The 19,766-nt window shown below is 41.0% G+C and overlaps 2 protein-coding genes across 6 annotated transcripts in view; one reads left to right on the top strand and one right to left on the bottom strand.

Annotated features, from left to right (window-relative positions):
• Positions 1-155: 155 nt before the first annotated feature.
• pik3c2g (phosphatidylinositol-4-phosphate 3-kinase catalytic subunit type 2 gamma) lies at positions 156-16,169 on the top strand. 2 transcript variants are annotated; one of them, XM_023415314.2, is made up of 33 exons: positions 156-280; positions 754-1,309; positions 1,428-1,507; positions 1,847-2,004; positions 2,973-3,087; positions 3,232-3,343; positions 3,759-3,829; positions 4,016-4,079; positions 4,187-4,312; positions 4,580-4,610; positions 5,586-5,769; positions 5,920-6,042; positions 6,378-6,506; positions 7,675-7,789; positions 7,873-8,006; positions 8,160-8,348; positions 8,690-8,783; positions 9,004-9,098; positions 9,369-9,549; positions 9,690-9,797; positions 9,889-9,981; positions 10,090-10,219; positions 10,323-10,459; positions 10,593-10,762; positions 10,916-11,072; positions 11,176-11,285; positions 11,412-11,580; positions 12,635-12,753; positions 12,863-12,959; positions 13,061-13,124; positions 13,328-13,407; positions 13,540-13,665; positions 14,541-16,169. In XM_023415314.2, the coding sequence occupies exons 2-33, from the start codon at positions 842-844 to the stop codon at positions 14,691-14,693; spliced, it is 4,182 nt and encodes a 1,393-aa protein (XP_023271082.1). In that variant the 5' UTR covers positions 156-280; positions 754-841; the 3' UTR covers positions 14,694-16,169. The 2 variants fall into 2 exon arrangements, with proteins under 2 accessions (XP_023271082.1, XP_087032450.1); XM_087176324.1 differs by lacking the exons at positions 12,635-12,753; positions 12,863-12,959; positions 13,061-13,124; ... (1 more) ...; positions 13,540-13,665; positions 14,541-16,169 and having other exon boundaries at positions 11,176-11,311; positions 11,412-11,549.
• Positions 15,902-19,766, bottom strand: part of LOC111661640 (1-phosphatidylinositol 4,5-bisphosphate phosphodiesterase zeta-1-like) — a 16,779-nt gene continuing 12,914 nt past the window's right edge. For all 4 annotated transcript variants that reach the window (XM_087176336.1, XM_087176333.1, XM_087176334.1 and 1 more), the window contains 3 exons: positions 19,387-19,513; positions 16,651-16,800; positions 15,902-16,408 (listed from right to left, as the gene is read on the bottom strand). In XM_087176336.1, the coding sequence (XP_087032462.1) occupies positions 16,326-16,408; positions 16,651-16,800; positions 19,387-19,513 (360 nt within the window). In that variant the 3' untranslated portion in view covers positions 15,902-16,325. The remainder of the gene's footprint in view (positions 16,409-16,650; positions 16,801-19,386; positions 19,514-19,766) is intronic.

The following is a 19,766-nucleotide window of genomic DNA, read 5'->3' as shown; positions in this document are numbered from 1 at the left end:
GGGTATGATGAACTTGTTTCGTAGTAGAGGCCTCTGGTGTTCGGTGTAAGTGGAGCTAGGTTATCGCCACCACACATGTAATACTCTGTCTCCTCCAGCAGAGGGAGGGTTGCTGTGGGCTGCAGAGGGGGAGGAGTGGGAGGGATAGTGGGAGGGGCGAGGAAAGACAGATGGGAGCCTCTCCAAATCATGTACCAGTCTAACTTGCTGAGCATGGTCTCAGAATCGAGCCTTCACCTTGTTGACACAGAGTAGAAAACCAGTTAACCCATCTCTGATGGTAAGTCAACTAATAGATTAATCTATGTATGTGTAGCTAATCTTAAAATGTGAACTGTGAACATACAGGCTGCTTTTAGTAAAGGTGAGAGCTTCAGTAATCTGCAAAGTTTATTTTATTTCATATTTTACCAGTCTGGATTTTAGTTTTGACTGAACACAATTTTAATTTCAGTTATCTTGGGATAAGGACATAAAGCTTCAAGGCACAATGTAATGATAGTGTTGGTTTTGAAAAAGAGTGCTGTTATGTTTCACTTTACACAAGTGTAACAAAGTATTGCCTTTGTCTTAGTGGCGCGCTCTGGTAGATTTCCTGTTAAGATTTGAAAGGTTGTTAATCATTAGACCAGCATAAACCCTCAGGTTCAGTAGTAAAACAGCTTACTTTTCCTGCCTGCACTGAAGTCTCATACACTAATGTAATTAATTTGCAATTCTGATTTTATTATGATTCTCTTTGCGTCATAATAGAACACAGTTCTTCATTCTGCGATACTATGAAGTGAGGACATACTGACACCATCCAGGAGGACTTGTATGACTTTTGCCCTACAATGTGATGGATCCTCCTGAAAGGCGAAATGGAACAATCCAGAGACAAGATGCAAGTGACACTGACTTCCCCATGCCTCTGAGAGAGGATCTACATGGAACACACATTTACGAGTATATTGAGGTCTTTCCTGAAAATGATGAAACACATTTGTATGAGTGCACCTTGTCTGGGCTCCTATCCCCAACTGAACCACAACCACAACCCCAAGGCCATCTCTGGACTCAAGGCAAAGGAGGTACAGGGAATACTGACCACGCAGGCACAAATAGGCCTCTTCCACTCCGTGCCCCTCCCCCTCCACCCAGAACCAGACTTCCAAGTGCATGTTTGCCAGGTAAATCGGGCCGTGAAGCCCCCCCTGTTCCCCCAAGAACACGAGTACCCCTCCACAACAGCAAAAAGCAGTTTTCCTCTGGCCTCACTGAGCCTGCTCACAAACTGAACCGTTCCAGGACAGAAATAGACAATCATGTGAGTATGTGAGACAGAAACCTCTTTTATAGCTGAATAAAGTGACCCAAATTAAAAGTGGTAAGATCAGAAAAAAGGCCCAAGTATAGTTTGTCTGTTTTTCTTTTATTGACATCAGGAGCCATGGACCGTGAATCTAATAGACACTCCACAAGGCAGCACCAAGAGGCTCGCTTCTTTTTGTGACGCAACTTCCAGGTAAGAGATTGATGCCGAAATGTGTTCCTAAATATTAAGCATCCAACATTACACCAATATCTTTTTGACATGTAAATTAGATATAAAATGCTGTATGAGTTTAAAAAGTTTTGTTTGAAATATCAACCCATATGACGGCTAACCTCTCAAAATAAAATGATATCTATAATGTTGTATACTCTATATCATAGTATTCATTTTGTCATCGTTGTAACTTTCTGACACTGGATCCTCTGCAGTGTTAGTTGTTTGAAAGGGGAAAGTGTAGAACATATATAGTATATCGTCATACTTTTACTCTCACATTTGCAACCTGTTTGTCTTCACCATCTCTGGCAGGCTGATGTCGCAGCACAAACACACAGACAGCGTTCATAACTCAGGTGTGGTATGGGGTCGATTGTTACAAATCCACCCTGCGCTGCTGCAGCAGTTGGAGGTGACTGTCAGTGTGGCCACTGAGTGGGAGAATCAGCAGGTCCCCTTCCCCACCCCCGGTAAGATACTTATTTACTAGCCCTCTACCATCAGTTATGCAGAGGTACTTACAATAATGGCAGTCCATCTATCCCCAGAGAGAATGAAGAGATGAGAATGTGAAGCGAAAGCAAACACAGTATCTTATTACATACAGTTCCTTCTTAATGAACTGGAAAATACTGAGAAAGGACTGTTATAGTAACTGGTTTAGATAATATATTGACTTAGCGACGTACAACATAATTGTACAGGTCAAAGTAATATGTGGGCACAGATAAAGACATAATTAGTAAGAAAGAGCTGTGGTAATGGAGAATAAAGTGTAGATCATTTGATTCAGGAAGAACGATGTGGACATTATACACATTCTAAACCCTTTATGTGTTGAATTCAATTTCATGTCATGGTTTGTCACTTATTGTCTGTGAAAATCAAAATGTATAAATTAAGAAAAAACACTATGACACTCAGTAGAGCACACAACTCATCGGTGGCCAAACAATCCTACATGCCTGAGATAAGTCATATATCTCAAATATGTCAGATTTTTTTTTTTACATTATTTCTTGAGAAATTGACAAAATCTAGAAAAATGCCATATTTCACAATATATAGGAAAGTTTTGGGTTTTATTTTTTTTAAGAAAAAAAGATCCTGGATCCACCCCTTTATCTGTATCTGCCCCAAAATTGAATGTGTTCTTCCCTGGCCTGTTCCCCATCCCTCCACCCGCCAGGTTTGGTTCAAATTGGTTGAGTACTTTTTCTGTAATCCCCCTGTCAACCAAACAAACTAACATGAGTGAAAACATAACTTCCTTGGCGGAAGTAATAATAATTTCATTCCGAAGTTCCCTTGTAGACTGTGAGTTGTTCTTTATACCACACCTTATGATCCATGTTTGACAAACACTACAGTGTCTGTCTTAAGTCCCTGCAGATATTGGCAGAAGTGTGTGGACTCTGAACTCTCAATTTTTATCCAGTGAACAGGACAGTGAAGAGTCTGATTGATCAAATCTTCCAGCTGCTGGATCTCCCTCCCAGAACAAGTGGCCATTATCTTCTAAAACTTTGCGACTCTGAAGAATACCTCCGAAAGTAAGTCACTTATCCAGAAATCAATGTTGAATTATCTATAACCTTTGATGTCCTGGTCTGTGATGCTCTATTCAAATATGGTGTATTTCCACATTGATTGATTAATCTGGTGGACTGTATGTACTTTCCCCTATCTCTCTTCAGTGATGAACTGCTGGGTATGCATGAGACTATTCAGATCTACAACAAGTTTCAAGTAGTCGTCCCCCTCCGACTGCTCCACGTCGACAACCTCAAACATCGTCTGGCCAGGGATGTAAGTCGGTTCAAACTCCTTCTCTGTTCCCACCTACAGTATAGATCATTTACCAAGACGGGCTTATCTTTAGTCTTCAAATGCTGCCTTCACAAACTCATGTGTCTGGCCCATGGCTATCAGGGCTATTGCAGCTGTAAAAACCTCCACCCTGTTATCTTGACTTTGCTCTGTTTACACATAACGTCATGACTGGCGGCATTTAGCAGCAAAAATGAAACAAAATAAGTGAACCTAATGTGTCCTAAAATTTATAGTCATAAAAACCTAAATACAAATGTCACTGCCATTTCATGATTGTACATGCTTTATGTATTTTCAATTATAAGATTCTGTATTATTCAAAAACACTACACAAAATAATGGCACAATCCTACAAAGCAATCAGTATTTAAACTATTGTTTCTTGTCTAAGGGAGCGGACGACAGGACCCCGTGCCTAGTGTACAAGTTCCTGCGTCCTGCCTGTGTCTTCGACACCTGCAAGTAAGATGACAAGTAATCCTGCACTTCACATTGGCTTTGTAAAATGTGTTTTGGTGACAACAACTGTTCAGTGGGTCATGCATCAACTGATGTCTGTTTGTAGAAAACATTTGGAAAGGTAGCTTGACTTTATGGCTCCCTACCACTTTGTCATTTGTGTGTGTTTAACCTGCCCTCCTCTCTCAGGTTGAGCCTGCAGGGTGTACTCAGCAGTTTGAACAGAGAGGTGACAGAGGTTATGAAAAGTAAGGTGAGTAAAGACAAGTTAACTAGGGGACATGTACATGTATTTCTCTCACGCACACGTCCATCAGTATTTGATTTTGATTCTTGGATCTGATCTCATCATATCTGTAGTCTGGGATGAACGTTAAAGTGCTTGTGGATCATGTTCGCACCGTCAGCAGTCTACTGTGTGGGTTCTCATGCCAGGAGTTGGAGGACGCCATCAGTCGCCTCAACAGACTCAACCCCATGCCTTTGGTAGGATATTACTCACATTTGTGACACTTTTCTTACATTAAGTGTAATCATGCACAGCACTCGTATCTGTTTTGAGCCCTTTGCCTTTTTAGTGTGTGTCATTTTTGAACTCTGATTTTAGCCGCTTTTTTCTTTCTGTAAAAGAACATTACCACGCCTTTGTCGAGGTATTGGGAGTGAACCAACAATAATGTAGTGAGGAAGAAGACAATACCGCCTCATTCCAGTGATCAACTGATCAGCTCTATTTGCTTATCTTCTTTACAGAGTCATGAGGAGATATTTGAGTGTGAAAGTGGTGAGTAAGTATTACTCAACTACATTGGTGTGGCATTGGTGTGTGTGTGTGTGTGGTGGTTGTGTGTGTGTGTGTGTGTGTGTGTTTTAATTTGATGGTCACAGTACAGATACAGAAGTGGGAGGTTAGGGGGGGTATGCTATACAGTAAAGGTCCTGGGCTGGAATCAAACCAGGGACATTACCAAGTCAACAAGAAACAGCAGGCAATGAAGTGTTGCCAGACCATAGGCACAGCAATTTAAACTAAATTTTTAACTCCCTATTTACTATGTAGCGCCCAATATTTACTGTCTGTCATTTTATTTGAGTGTCTGAATTCTGAGTTAAATATGCCCCATACAGTGCCCTCAGAACGTCTCACACAGCATGTACACTATCCACAATGCAATGCGGTTCATTCTCTAGATGCAAAAATTAACTGCTGTGGTACAATACACCTGTCGATGATGCAAAATAATGATGATTCGTAAGTGGCTGACTTCTCAGTTACGTGCCCACTAGAGTGTACTATAGTATAGAGTACTGCTATGAGTGAATGAGTGAACAGCGATGAGTCCTATTTATAAGCAGTATATAAATATTTAATGGATAGTTTTGTAACATGCACATGTTGAGTTGTAAGCAGATATAAGTGTTTATTAATTTATTTGTCAAAACCTATAAATCCTACTGTGCATGTATGCTGTTCTATAAACAATAATGAATGACAATATAGTAAAACGCAATTCTAATAATACAAAATGTCTTCATATGACGAGTTGTAATTGTTGACAATCACTGTGCATTAATAAACATTTGAAAATGTCCTTATTTGCTTATAATAACATTAAAGTGTGTTATGACCCATTTATTAAATATTTGTAGACTGCTTCATAAATGTTTAATAGGGAGACTAAAGGTAAAATGTAAAGTAAAATTACCCACTTGGTATATTTTCTTTGATTTGATGTTTATTCTCTGTGCTGTACTCTAGCGATAATCATGCTCCATGGGGCGCTGCTCAAAGTGCTGCAGATCTTTTTTGACAACTTCCAGTCAGACTTCAGAGGTCAGGAGGTAACCTGCAACCCGCAAACACATGACGTTGAGGACAACACCGAAATCTGCCAATTCAACGTTGCTGCCCTCTACAATCTGCAACTCAGCTGGCTGACCGTGTATGTGTGCATTTTCTGGTCACATACAAACACACACACGTTTTTACGTGTGTATGTACACATACAGATACACAAATACGTGATATATGGACACAAAGGTTAACCACATCTCTGATATGAGCACTATGTTTGTTTTGCTTTCGGTTTTAGTTATGAGTACTTCTCTGTTTCCTGTGAGTTGACGTACGAAGGAGCGAGGCTCTGCGACACGGGTATTTCTGAAAATATCAGCACTGCCCTGTCATATGGAAACAAGATCCAGTGTAACCGCATGTAAGGGTTACTTCTTTTACAGTCTCATGGTTTACATTTTATTTTATCACATTCAACTTCCCCTTTCCTTGTTTGTGTAAGTATTATATTGGGACTGATAACAGCTGTATTGGCTTTGCTTACTGTCCTTGCCTTTTTAACTGACCAGGTCTGTTGTGCCCTCATACATGTGTACATGAGAAATAATCTATATAACTTCATTTACAGATTTGTATTTGTACTAGAAAATTATAAAAGAGTTTAGCAAAGGAAGGAAAAAGTTTTGAGATTACTAGAATGGATAGTAGTGCCAGAAACAGTAAGCATGTATGTGTGTGTATGTATTTTGATTTTAGGATGGTCTTCCCGGTTCCAGTGAAAGAGCTGCCATATGAGAGCATGTTGACATTTCACCTCAAAGGCTCTAAGAAAGGAAAGAGCCCAGAGCTTTTAGGCTGGGCCGTACTACCTCTTTACAGCAACAGGTATGTTGCCTACAACAGTTGGGTTGAGGAGAGCAGATTACTCAAACTAGTGTTGCACTTCTATAAAGTTGGGGGATTAACAACTAAGAGATGGGTCAAACCAGCAGACTATGACTCTGGAAGATATTTGATTTATCTAATAAGGACGATTGAAGCCTCTTCAGATAAACTTTGGAAAATATTTTTGCACGTATCAAAGGGCTTTGAATCACTTACATTTAAAGTACACTAGGAGGGGATCTGTCAGTGGCCAGAGTGAGCAGGAGGACTGATTATAGCAAGCAAAAGCTGTTTCAGTGTTCAGCTGGGTACCTGACTATTGTTTTAAGACATACAAAAAATGTACTTATCCTTTAAGCTCCAACATTGATCTATCCTACATTTTCCATGATGCATCTAATAGGATCTTTTCACTGGACCCTCCCTGCTTGGGAAATGGCCACATTTTTAACTAACTCCATAACCATAGTTTGTAACACACATGTAAGCTTTCTGTCATGAAACTGTAGCTTCTGTGCCCAAAACAAAATGACCTCTGATGACATCATCCTCCTCCAAACTCACAGACAACATCTTGCAAATGTTTTCACAGACAGAGTAGTATTCCAAAATTGGCAAAGTTACCCTTTAACTAACTAGACTTAAAAAACAAAACAGGGATGCACCAAATTTCTGTCGCTTCTGTGCTTTACATGTTTGGAATAATGATCAGTTTTTTGACTGCAGTGCTCTTTTGTTGCCGCAGTCAACAGTCAGACATCTACGGACTATTTAGGATGCAGCATTAAGGATTTTTTTCTGGAGCCAAATGAAGAAAACCATATATTCTGTGTGTTATTGTCAGTGTGTTATCCTGCTGAGTCAGTAACAGCTTTCAGATCAGTTTTATTGTTGCTTATGTTATTTTCTTTATCTTGCTCACTCTAAATAATGAGCTGGTTTAATTTTTCATGAGTTACATCCCATTAATTCTACTACTACCCAACCAATTAAAATTCTACTAATCGCTATACTAACAAAGGTTATTGTTATTAGCTAGAATGTGTTTTCTATTATACTATGCTTGAGCAAGTGAGAAACTCCCTGTTTTTTGATAATATCCTGAGCTCTAATGCAGACCAGTATACACAGTAATTAGTGACATAAAGTATTTGTACTCTGTGTCTAGCACTCTTGTAGCAGGGACCGTCCTGCTCAGTCTGTCCACACTGGCGGTGTCGCCTGCTCCTCCCTCCCCTGCCCTGTTTGACAGCCACACACAACCCATTGGAGTCATAATGCAGGTCAGTAATACTGAACAACTGTGCCCTCTGTTGACCAAAACACAAACAACACCACAATCTTTCATCCTTCCATTTTTCTCCAGCTTGAGTTTCAAAATGAGTGTAAGTGGACGTACCAGAGGCCGATCGCACTCACCGGTTCAGTCGTATTCTCTCAGGCTTGTGAGGAATTGCAAAAGAAAATGCTGGACGTCTCTAAGAAGCACTGCATCTGCTTGTGAGTAGAAGAAAACAACACGCATTACATTATGAATTAACATACAGGTATATGTGCAGCACTCAATTTCATATATTTGGACATACATAATGTTTTCACTTCTATGTTGAGAACTGCTTTCTCTGTCAAACACCTTAATCTCTCTTTTCTCAGTCTAACAGAAAATGAGAAGACTTTCCTCTGGGAGAAGCGTCACTGTGGTGACAAAGCATGTACTTTCCTCCACCTGATGCTGGGTGGAGTCCAACTGTGGAAACCTGAATACTTGACAGAAATCTATACAGTCGTAGAGAACTGGCTCATGTATCTGCCTGAGGAGGCCCTCTTCCTGCTCAGTGACAGGCAGGTTACAAAGGTTCACGTGCAAAAGAAATATACACAGTCATTATAAAAAGCCACAGAGACTGACACAAATAGATAATATACAGTACAAGGGAAAATGTTTATTTGGTTGTGAAACTGTTGGTCAAAAAGCTGAAAGCAGTCAAAGGAAAAAAAGCATAAGAAAACTGTGTGTGTAACTAGAAATACATTAATTTATGAATAGAAATATAATTTGGTTTTGTAGGAACAGTAAACTTAATACGACAAGCAGACCAGTAACCTAAAGTTACGGCCATGATCGCAACCATGATTCAGGTTTCCATCAGTCTTGTTTGGTAACTTTAATATGTCTTTTTCAGTTTTCATGATCAGACTGTGCGGCGTGCTGCAGTTCAATTCTTTAAACAGATCCCAGATGAAGACCTGGAGGTGTATCTGCCACAGCTGGTCCAGGTGAGCACACTAACATCCACCACTAACTATTACTCACTCTGAGTGGACAAAATACAATTCATACTCACCTCCATGTTATCCTTCAGGTATCAGTAGCTTTAAAAGTTAATATTTCAGCACAGGAAGAAACAGTATTAGTAGTAAAGGGGGAACACTTCGTAGATTCCTCAGTAGTTTGATGTCATGTGTGACGTGTATGATCAATCATCTTGTCCTGCAGGCTCTGAAGAGTGAGTGGGAGCTGGATGGACCTCTGGTGATGCTGCTGTTGGAGAGATCAATGAGGAACATACGATTGGCCCAGCAACTCTTCTGGTGAGCAGCAGAGTCATCAAACTGAAGGGATGTAGATTTGGAGCACTGTTGTAGTTTCGTTCACTGAATCAACATAATGACAGTTTGCATGAAAGTAAAATCTCATTCATCACCAGTAATGTTGAAAAAGAAATGAATATAAAGTAATACTACTTTATGCAAAATACACTGATATCTTTGCTTTTGTGTTAGTTTCTGTGTTTTCATGCACTGTGTACAGTAAAGTTAATTTATTATCATCATCATGTATATTGTTTTCTATGCTGGCAGGCTGCTGGAGGATGCCCACAGCGACCCCTATTACCAGAGTTGGTACAGTAAGATAAAGGCTGTTCTGCGGCACTGTTGTGGCCAGACACTGAGACAGGAGCTTGAGCATGAAACCCGACTGGTGTCCGTGCTTGTACAGGTGGCTGAGAATGTCCGTACCGCCGACAAGGCTCGACGTAAGGTCTGTAAATAGATCTCTCATCTACCCATTCATGTATGCACTCACGTACTGACTCCTAATCCTCTACTGTTAATGACTATAAATGTGCAAGTTATACATTTTATTTTTTCCATTTTTTCATTGAATGAATTTCTCTGCAGAATGTGTTGAACAAAGAAAAGCAGAAGATCGATGACTTCTTCAAAGATGGGATCAGCTGCTGTCTGCCACTGGATCCTGCAGTCCGTGTTAAGGCAGTTGCCTTGGATGTAAGAACGTCACACAACACATTACACCTATATATCATTACTCTTATTTAATATACACACAGTGCTTACTCCTTTCATATGTTACTTATAGGCTTGTAAGTTCTACAACTCTAATGCTGCTCCTCTGGGGATCACGTTCATCAGTACTGACCCTCTGTCTAAGAACGTCAGTGTCATCTGCAAGGTGTGGTACTTTATTGATCAACGTTGTCTTTCTCCCAGTTCCCTTCAAGGGAAAATAAAGAATTCATGTCACTCTCTTTTGCTGATTCAAAGAACATGTGTTGTTCAGACAGGAGATAACCTGCGTCAGGACATGCTGGTACTTCAGATAGTCCGTGTGATGGACAGGGTGTGGCTGCAGGAGGGGCTGGACCTCCGAATGGTCACCTATAGGTGTCTTTCTACAGGCAAAGCTCAGGGTCTGTTTGATTTACTTGTGTTTTTGAATGTACATTAGTAGTTCCCTTGTCTTGTATCTCTATCTTTTTCACTGCTTATGCTTATATTCTATGTGGTTGTCAGGTCTGGTGGAAGTGGTTCCAGAGGCAGTGACCCTGGGGAAGATTCAGCAGGAGTGGGGTCTGGGTGGGACCCTTCGTGAGGACACACTGGAGAAATGGTTCCATATGTGGAATAAAACTAAGGAGGACTATGAGAAGGTTAAGACCACTACAAAATCTTTGATATCTTCTACTTTACTATTGTAAATGCTTGACTGTACTCTTGAATATTCAGTTTGCTGTGACATGTTTATGTTACATTGTGTAACCTTCCCCCACTGTGTATGTGCAGGCTGTGATGAACTTCATCCACTCGTGCGCAGGGTGGTGCGTTGCCACGTTCATCCTGGGGATCTGTGACCGCCACAACGACAACATCATGTTGAAACACAGTGGACACATGTTCCACATTGACTTTGGCAAAATTATGGGCAATGCACAGAAGTTTGGAAACTTTAAAAGGCAAGTCAATAAAAAAGGCAAGCAGCATTTTGAAAGTGAAGAGTGGTGTTTGTGTTTGAGTAGCAGAGAGATGCATAAAAATGTCAAGTCAAAAACAATGTTGTGTATTAACAAGAACTATCCACCACTTTTTTTTCTTTTTTGCAATGCTAGGGACCGGTCACCATTCATCTTTACATCTGAGATGCAGCACTTCATCACAGGTGGGGGGCAGAAGCCTCAGTGGTTGCATCGCTTTGTGGAGCTCTGCTGTGAAGCTTACAACATAATCAGACGGCGCTCTGCACTGATACTCAGCTTATTGGAGCTGGTAAGACCTTTACTGAATAACATCTCCTCAGTAATAAGGTTACAGCTATATCTGAGAGTAGATAATGTGATATAGAACATCTTTTCATTCGTGTGGTTTCCAGATGCTGAACGCAGGTATGCCAGAACTGAAGGACTCTAACGACCTGCAGTATGTCCAGAACAACCTCAGACCTCATGACACTGACCTGGAGGCCACATCCTACTTTACAAAGTAATTTAATGCACAACACAGAAAATGTACGCAGTCTGTCGTTCGAGCCAAATCATTTCTTCTCCTGTTTTAGTTCTGCAGTTGTATTAATGTGACACTTATTATATGTGTTTGTCCCTGATGTAGGAAGATCAAAGAGAGCATGGGCTGTGTTGCAGTGAAGTTTAACTTCCTGACACACAGCATGGCTCAAGGGAAGAAACAAGAATCAAGAGCCAGGGAGGGCATCCCCAGTCCCAGCAACAACATCCAAGAAGCTGTTATCCAGGGATACACCGTCAAGGGAAAAGATGTGGTGAGGCAGCATGTATTCTTTGTGCTTTGGTAATTCAGACAGAAAACGCTGGCCTCAGTTTTCATTTTTATAACAAAATGTCACTGAGAGATTTTGCCTGATGCACCACAGAGCTTTGTGTTGGATCCTCGTAGCCAGGGGAGCTGATGAAACATGTGGAACTGACAGGAAGTTCACACATATTTGGTCTGAGAGGAGTAACCCCTGGCACTCAGCTGACTGTGTGTGTGTTTGCTGTCACACACTCACAGGATGTGTCTCTATTCCCTCAGCCTCCAGAGTCGACTGAGGACTGTTACTGGTGTTTGTTGGCATTTCACTGCTCTTTGATCGGAACAGGCTTCCTGATGTCAGGTTAAACTCTTTGAAGGTAGAATGAAGCGCCTTTTCAGTCAAAGCAGAAGCACCGAGATTTTCTCAAGTTGCCCAGTAGTATAAATAAATGGTTTCCCAATAGATCAAAAGTTAAATATAAGCATGTGGGAACTCATAATTTTCTCTGCTTCTGCGTGCTAGTAGTGCTTGTTTTGTTAGCACAGTATAAACACGCAAATTCAGTTTCCCACCTTCTTTTTTTTAATTTGGATTCTCTGATAAATACTTAAACAAAGGAAACATAAAACAGATAAACCCGTAAAGAAGCTGCTTGGTTAAGAGTAATTATCTGAATGCTTGTGGTTATGGAGGCAAAACCCCTTGAGTTTATTTTGCAGAGGTCTAATAAACAAATTGTAAATTATAGGATCACCCTGCATGGGTTTTATTCCCTTGTAACATTCTTAACGGAGTTAATAACAATAAAAATTATAATAAACTTTATCAAGTCAAGATTTAAGACAGATGCACTATAAAACACTTTACAAATCCTCCCATCAGCTGTGGGCCAGTTACTAGAGAGCGTTGATGGATTTAGGTGGGAATCAGCTGTTTAAGAACATGGACGACATGTAGCACCTGCCTTGGAGTTTCAACATGGATCCTGGGTTATCAACAGTCAGTCCTCATTTATTCACCCTGCATCCTCATGAAAGCATTCGTTTTGTTTGATTTGCAGATCTATGCTCTGAGAGTAACCATTCACGATGGTTATCTGACCAGTGAGAAGACATTCGGGCAGTTTGAGCTGATCCATAAGCAGCTGCAGAAATACTTCATTGAATCCATGCTGCCTCAGTGAGTGAAGAAAAAAACATGCACATCCAGCTCACATACGATGGCTCTTTTATTTTATTTTGAATTTCCTTCTTGGTTATAACATAATTTGATGCATCTCACCTTAAAGGTTTCCTAGCTGGTATAAGATGTCATTCACTCCAGCCAGGAAGATGTCTCTGCTGAATAAATACCTAAAACAGCTTTTTGAGGGACCATGCAAGGGAGTAAGTTCCTCACTCTGCATCACTGGTTGATTTCTCTCTGTTGTGATCTTTTGTTATGCTTGGCTCTAACTGGCTATCCCATCTCACTCGGGCTCCTGCAGAATGAATATGTCTGCAGCTTGTTCCTGGATGGCCCCAGCATAGTCCAAGAAGGTGTGGCGACAGGTAATTTTCTGCTCTTAAATAAAAAGTGGATGCATAAAAAAAGATTATAAAAGATTCAAATGAAAAGAACACTTTGCTGCTAAAGGCAATATTTTAAATGTGAAGGTTGATTCTGTGCTATGTCTGGGGGAAACTGATGATCGTTTATATATAAGATATGCTATGCAATGATTTACTGGCACTGACGCACTGATCTATTGCAGGAGCCCGTCCTCAGATCCAGCTGTACATTTCTTACGCTAACTCTAAGCTCTCGGTCTTGGTAAAACACCTGAAGAACGTTGTGAGTTTGCTTCACTCTTATCATTGCATTGTTTGGATCATTATACAAGATGAAAGCAAACATAGTAAATGTGTTGTTCCTCAGAAATACTCAAGAGCAGGCTGTCACCTTTGGCCTTTTGTTTTTCAACAGAAGCAGGCAAACGGCTCTAACCCTGACGCCTACGTGGTCACGCGTCTGAGACCGGACCCTCACCAGCGCTCCAAGAGGAAGACAAAGGTGGTCCGCAATAATGACAACCCCACTTTCAATGAACTGGTAAATCCCCTTCTCTGATACCCTCAATATATGAACATATGTTTTACACAAGGGAACAGACTAGCTGTGCAACTAGCTGATGAACACAGTGGTGTATTCAGCAGCTGAAGAGCCTCAGAAATTGATGGGATACCAACATTAGAGCTAAAAGAGAGAAAATATCGGACTTAAATTCATCGGGTGAACATATGCACAACCTCAAATGAACGGTAATGTTGCTTCTTGTCTGCTGGATGTGTTAATCGGCTACAGTTTCCATATTAGGTGATAATATGTCAGTGTTGTGTTCAGTTTGTTCCTAATGTCCCCACGAGGCCAAAACAACCTGTTATTTCGGCGTCAACTTTACGAAAAGTGATGAAACCTACCCCACTGTACAAAACCAGTATAGTACAGCAACCTAGTGCAGAGAGTAGTAAAAAAATTAGGCTGTGGTGGAAGAGATGCTTACTAGGCTCATATTCATTCAGTATTGACAAACGTAAATATTAATCATTTTAATTTTTAATATTTTTTTGTATATCTAGTCCCTCTTGAGACGATGTGGTCACTCAAAGTTCTAATGTTCACTTTTACTGTGAGCTCTGCCTGCGGCGCCACTCTCCTCACTGTGCGAGTCTGATGTGATCTTTGAGTGTTGAATCCAGCAGACTCTGACCAGTAGCTTCCCACGAACTTAACAGCGTCTTACTTCTGTGTTACAAAGTAAAGCCTTAACAGATTCAAATGACTAGAACAAAAAACCCCATCCTGTTCCTGTTCCTGAAATTTCAGATAAAAGCCAAACAGTACAGTACAAATATTCTAAAATTACTTACTGCGTGTTCTGAATGCGGAGCTGTTTGACAACTAAAATATCTGCCTCCTGTTCACAGCTGGAGTATAATTCTGTCTCACTGCTCTATGGGATGGTGCTGGAAGTGACAGTGAAGAGCAAGAAGACTTTTGTGGCTGCAACCAACATTAAACTGGATGACAAGCTGCTTGACACGGAAACATGGTTTCCCCTGGGGAACTGTGCAATCTGACATCAGAGCGCTGCACTGTACGCTTGCTGCCAGCAGGGGGTGCGGCTGCACTGAGGGAGAGGAGAGAATCCATTCAGAGATTTTTTTTCAGACTGTTAAAGGGAGACAAACTCACTGAGAGGAGGAACTCTGCACTGACATTTTTACCTATTTATCAGATGCAACCTAACCTCAGTCCAGAGCTGAATACACTGGCAGTGGATGGGGTGTTTGGATAAAGTTACAAAGCTGAGTAAAAAATACTCAGAGAAAGAGACTGTTTACTGTGTGAAGCATCATTCACCTCTTCCATTTATTTTTAAATGTTAATCATATGACATTTGCTAACTAAGTCTGATTTTATGGATGTACCTTCGGTGATGGATAAAGGAGAGAAACTATTACTTTTATTATCATATTTGCACTTTCATTTCTACTTAAACTTTGTTTTTGTCACTGTGAGTGAAAACTGTTGTTGTAAATGTGTGTGGTCGAGACTGTCAATGTGACAGCGTAAGGGGGAGGTGATGCAGTGCTGTTAGGAGCTGCCTGCTTGTTACCTGCCCAGACTGAATGTGTTTGTCCCTTTGGGCTGTGTCAACTGTGTCCTTGACCAGTGGAATTGGAGGTGGGAGGCAGGAGGGTGAGGAAGGGAGGAGAGGGGCTAGGAGAGTGTGTGGGCAGGATGACAACACTGCCTCTCTGGCCTGAGGGGCTGAGTTAACACCCACCCCCCACCCCATCTTTGTCTTATCCGTCAGTGGCATTCAAATACAGTTATACACATGCATGCACAAAACCCGCAAAGGCAGACACTCAGATGCCCACAAAAACACCCCTGAAAAAGAACCTACACACACACACACACACACACACACACACACACACGCACACGCACACACACACACACACACTCTCTCTCTTTCAAGGCTAAGGCAGGTCTTAATGCCGTTCTCCTCCTGACAGGCCTGCTGACCCGTACTCCCCTCAGCCTCATTCATAGGATTTAGTGATGAACGAGGATAGAAATAGACTCCCCTGCACTGGATTTGGTTCAATAATGTATACCTCTGTGAATGCTATTTATATTATTCCCTGCTGGGTCTCTCACAGGGAGGTAGGCTTGGAAGAAAATGCTGGCTGCTACTCTTTCATAGTAATGTTCATGGAGTATTAATGTATCCTGGCATCGCACAACAATTTCAGCCCCAACATAAGAATGACATCAATTGTTTTTGAAAAGATGATTAATCAAAAACACTATATTGTGCTTGGTTGTCTTATGTGTGATCAACTCTACCACAATAATTGTACATGCATCAATTATTCATTTTATTATAAGAGCCAAATATGTCACTCGAGGGATTCCTGCATTACTTGTGTGATTCTAGCAGAGAGTTATTCTTCTCCTGTTTGCCTTTGCAGCACAGTGTGCAGGCAGTAGAGAAAGGCACATTTATTTTCTAACAATAAAACTGGTATTTATATCTGAGGAAATGGTGCTTTTGATTTATTTATATATTTTTGTTGTTGTTGCTGCATCAGCCACGCTTCTCTATCTGTTGGTGAGGTGTGTGTGTGTGTGTGTGTGTGTGTGTGTGAGTGAGAGTGATAGAGTGAGAGAGAGAGAGAGTCTGATAGGGAGAGCTGTTTTTAGGAATACCAGACAAAAACAAAGAGGGAGGCTGGATCCAGGCTGCATCCGTCTCGGGACAGGAGAGGCACCCAGCGGTAGCCTGGAAGTGGGGAAGGAAGGGGGGCATGAAAAGAAATGTATGTATAGCTGCTAAATACATAAGCATCATATAGATACAGTGGAGCATTTCCATAAAAACTGAAGCACAGAGCAGAGGCCAACCTTCAGTAATGCTGACATGGTGAATGAAGGGAAATACAATAATTGGTCACGCAATGTCACCTCCATGTAATTTATCTCCATTTGACTCCCAACCCCCCACCCGCTGCCTCTGTGGCTCACCTTTCTTCAGGCTGGTGAAGGGCAGAGTGTACTGGCCCACAAACTCGCTGCTGAGAAGGCCGGTCTGATCTCGGACACAGAAGCGCATGAGGCAGAGCTCGGGGATGCTGATGTTGAAGTTCATGTCAGCATCCCAATGAGGACTCAAAGCTGTAATGGTAAGCAGAATTAACCAGTTCATTTCCATCAATAAGCACTGATGGATTTAGTGTCTATAATAGATATTTTATATTAATAATGGATCACATGACAGGGATCATTTGTAGTGACAGACACACAGAAAATGATCACTTGACTCTGTTCTGGCTGAGTCTGACCGCTCTCATAGCAGGTGGCAGTTTTTAGTAAAAAAAACTTGGTTAGTTGGTATCTAGCTGGTAAACATAGTGGATCATTTAGTGACTAAAGAGTGAGATATTTCCCTCAGGAGTTGGTAGAGACCAAAAACAGAGCTAAAGGTGTCCAGAAACGAGTTTGCCATGACAGTGTTGTGTTTGTAGCTTGTTTCTGCTCATCTGGCCACAATGGCCACCGAAAGTTTAAAACAATACACAAAGTTACATTATTATAAAGCCAAAACTGTAGACACGAGTTTAAGAAAAGCCTCTCTGAAAAAGCTTGTTTTAAGAAGTGATATTCAAAATGTAAGCTTGCTAACATGCTCACAATGACAATGGCTGATGTTCAGTAAGTGTAACCATGATGCCTGTTAGCAAGCTAATATTTCATAATTACCACTAAACAAAAAGTACAGCTGAGGCTGAATGGAATGTCATTAGTTTTACAAGAATTTGAATTAATTTTCAGACCTGTTGGTGGCACTACAGGAAAAAGTCAGGAAATTCAAAGTATTTTTTTAATGCATTTACTGTCTTTATTTTGATAGCCACAGTTTGAGAGAGAGACAGAAAAGTTGGGGAGAGAGACGGGATGACGTGCAGGTCATAGCAGCCTGGGCTGCCTCTATGCCTCTACCAGAAGTTATTACAATCCATCCCGAATTTTGACAAAATTTCCTGGCAATCCATCTAATAATTGTTGAGTCTGAAAGTGGCAGACCCGTAGATGGACTTTTCCATCTATAGAAAAATAAGCAATTATCAGATGCACAATAGTCTCCCTGTCATGATGACGATACGTGACAAGTGTTGGGCTCGGTGTTCAGGAGAGAACACGTAGATAACTAATGAGTCACCTCTGCTGCAATTCACAACCCATTTCTGATTCAAAGCAATATGCTTCAGTTCCTCTGTTCTGTCTACATTTTCTTAAATCTACATTCATTTGTATTCACCAGTGACCTCATCCATTTCATAGTGTGAAATGATTTTATGATTTTATGATTTACGCTCATGCGTAAGCACTCTGCACCCTCCAGGACTCTTTACTATCTCTCCCACCCTCTTTGTCTCATCTCAGCAGCAGCAACACGGCGCTGTATCGCTTAATGTTATGTTTTGGTCTTAAGTTCTTTTTCGTGTAGCCATTTTTGAAAATGCAGGTTCAAATCAAAGGAAACAAGCTGCATGTTCAGGGCTGAGCACCACCTAAAATATGAAAGGTCTGTCAAAAACCTCGGCAGCTGAGGGATTAATTCCCACACTTGAAAGTCTGATGATAGTTACAGGCTGTAAACGTAAGACCCAAACAATCATTTTCATAGTTATCATTATAAACACTTACTCATTATGAATGTTGATGTGATATGGTACCATGTTACTTCTGAACATGAAAAATGTGTGTATGCATGAGGATCCAGTTGATGCTTAAAACCACTGTAGCCGTTCATCCAGGGTGCAGTGACTGCTCCATGTTTCCAGTCATAGCAATAGTGCATGACAGATTTCTCTTCAAAGGAAATACACTTCTACATTTTGAAGAAACTCATCAGCACATTTCTCTACAGAAGCCAAACATCTGCTTACTGGGAAATACATTTAAAAGGAAGTAATGGAAAACCTTACAGACACCACAAAATACTGCTGTCATAGAAAACTGCATAGAATCCAGTTCAGGTGGTTTCCACTTGAGTGTCTACATTGTCCCACAGTGTGCTGGTACTTTCTATGAATAAAACCAGAGGTCTGCAAGCTTTGGCTTTATTGTGGATGGCAATCTCATCCTGCCAGTCCACCACTTTGGTCCTGGATGGATGGATTGCCATGAAGTTTCATGATGTTCATGGGTTTGAAGGATGATCTCATGACTTTTCCTCTAATGCCCCTATAAGGTTGACGTTTGCGGTTATGAATGAAATGTCTCAACGACTTTTGAATGGATTAGTATGAAATTTTGTTTATTTCATTTATTTCCCCCTTAGGATGAACTTTGACGTTTCATCTAGCTCCATCATCAGGTCATTTTAATTTGTACAATACTTTAGCGTATGACCAAATATTTGTTACTGCTTTGTCTGAGTACAGCTCCACAGAGCAGCTAGCATGGCTGTAGACTCTAAGCCTTGTATGTCTATTATTTCAGTACTGATGGCTGTTGCCTCATCAGCACCATTTTTATTGTGAGAAAGAAAGAACAAATACAGAACAGGAGCCTGCAAAACTCATACAAGATTGAATATTATCAGCTGAATCTCACAGATGTTGAGAAAAATCTGACAAAGTATGTCTTAGATTGATGAAAGTAGAGACAGGTCTGACAAAGTAGAGCTGAGCCAGTCAAGCTGTGTGTTGAGATGCTCGAACATGACCAGTGAACAGTTTGAACTGCAGTACTTACAATTGTTTTTGACAGTATGTGTGCTTTTTCTGCGGGAGTCAGATGCAATCCCATGAATCTCCACTCTGACAAAGGGGTCCAGAGCTTTGCCACTCCTGGGAACAGGTAGGTTAGACCCACTGATCACCTGTAGGTGATATGGAGAATCACACAGGGGGATTATGAGAATACAATTGAAACCAGGGATAAACAGTAAATTAAAAAGAGAAGGGAAAAGAGAGGAGAGGAGAGGAGAGTGCTGTAATTACACTAGTCTGGAGAGAGGCAGGCTTATCTGCAGTCCTCTCACACTGAGCCTTCCCTTCCCTGGCCTTGATCAAAGACAAACCTGCTTGTACTTATCATGACATGCCCCGCTTGGCATTGATGGAGCTTTACAG

This window comes from Seriola lalandi, unplaced genomic scaffold (assembly GCF_002814215.2).
Source record: "Seriola lalandi dorsalis isolate HSWRI2012SDOR001 ecotype SW California unplaced genomic scaffold, Sedor1 jcf7180002054548, whole genome shotgun sequence".
NCBI classification, from domain to species: Eukaryota; Metazoa; Chordata; class Actinopteri; order Carangiformes; family Carangidae; genus Seriola; species Seriola lalandi.
The sequence above is the reverse complement of the archived record's forward strand: the minus strand, read 5'-3'. Positions and strand labels throughout refer to the sequence as shown.

Coding starts and splice junctions, on each gene's coding strand:
- pik3c2g (XM_023415314.2), top strand. CDS start 842: ATGGATCCTCCTGAAAGGCGAAATGGAACAATCCAGAGACAAGATGCA. Junction 2,005..2,972: donor GGTCCCCTTCCCCACCCCCG/GTAAGATACTTA, acceptor ATTTTTATCCAG/TGAACAGGACAGTGAAGAGT. Junction 13,408..13,539: donor TAAAACACCTGAAGAACGTT/GTGAGTTTGCTT, acceptor GTTTTTCAACAG/AAGCAGGCAAACGGCTCTAA.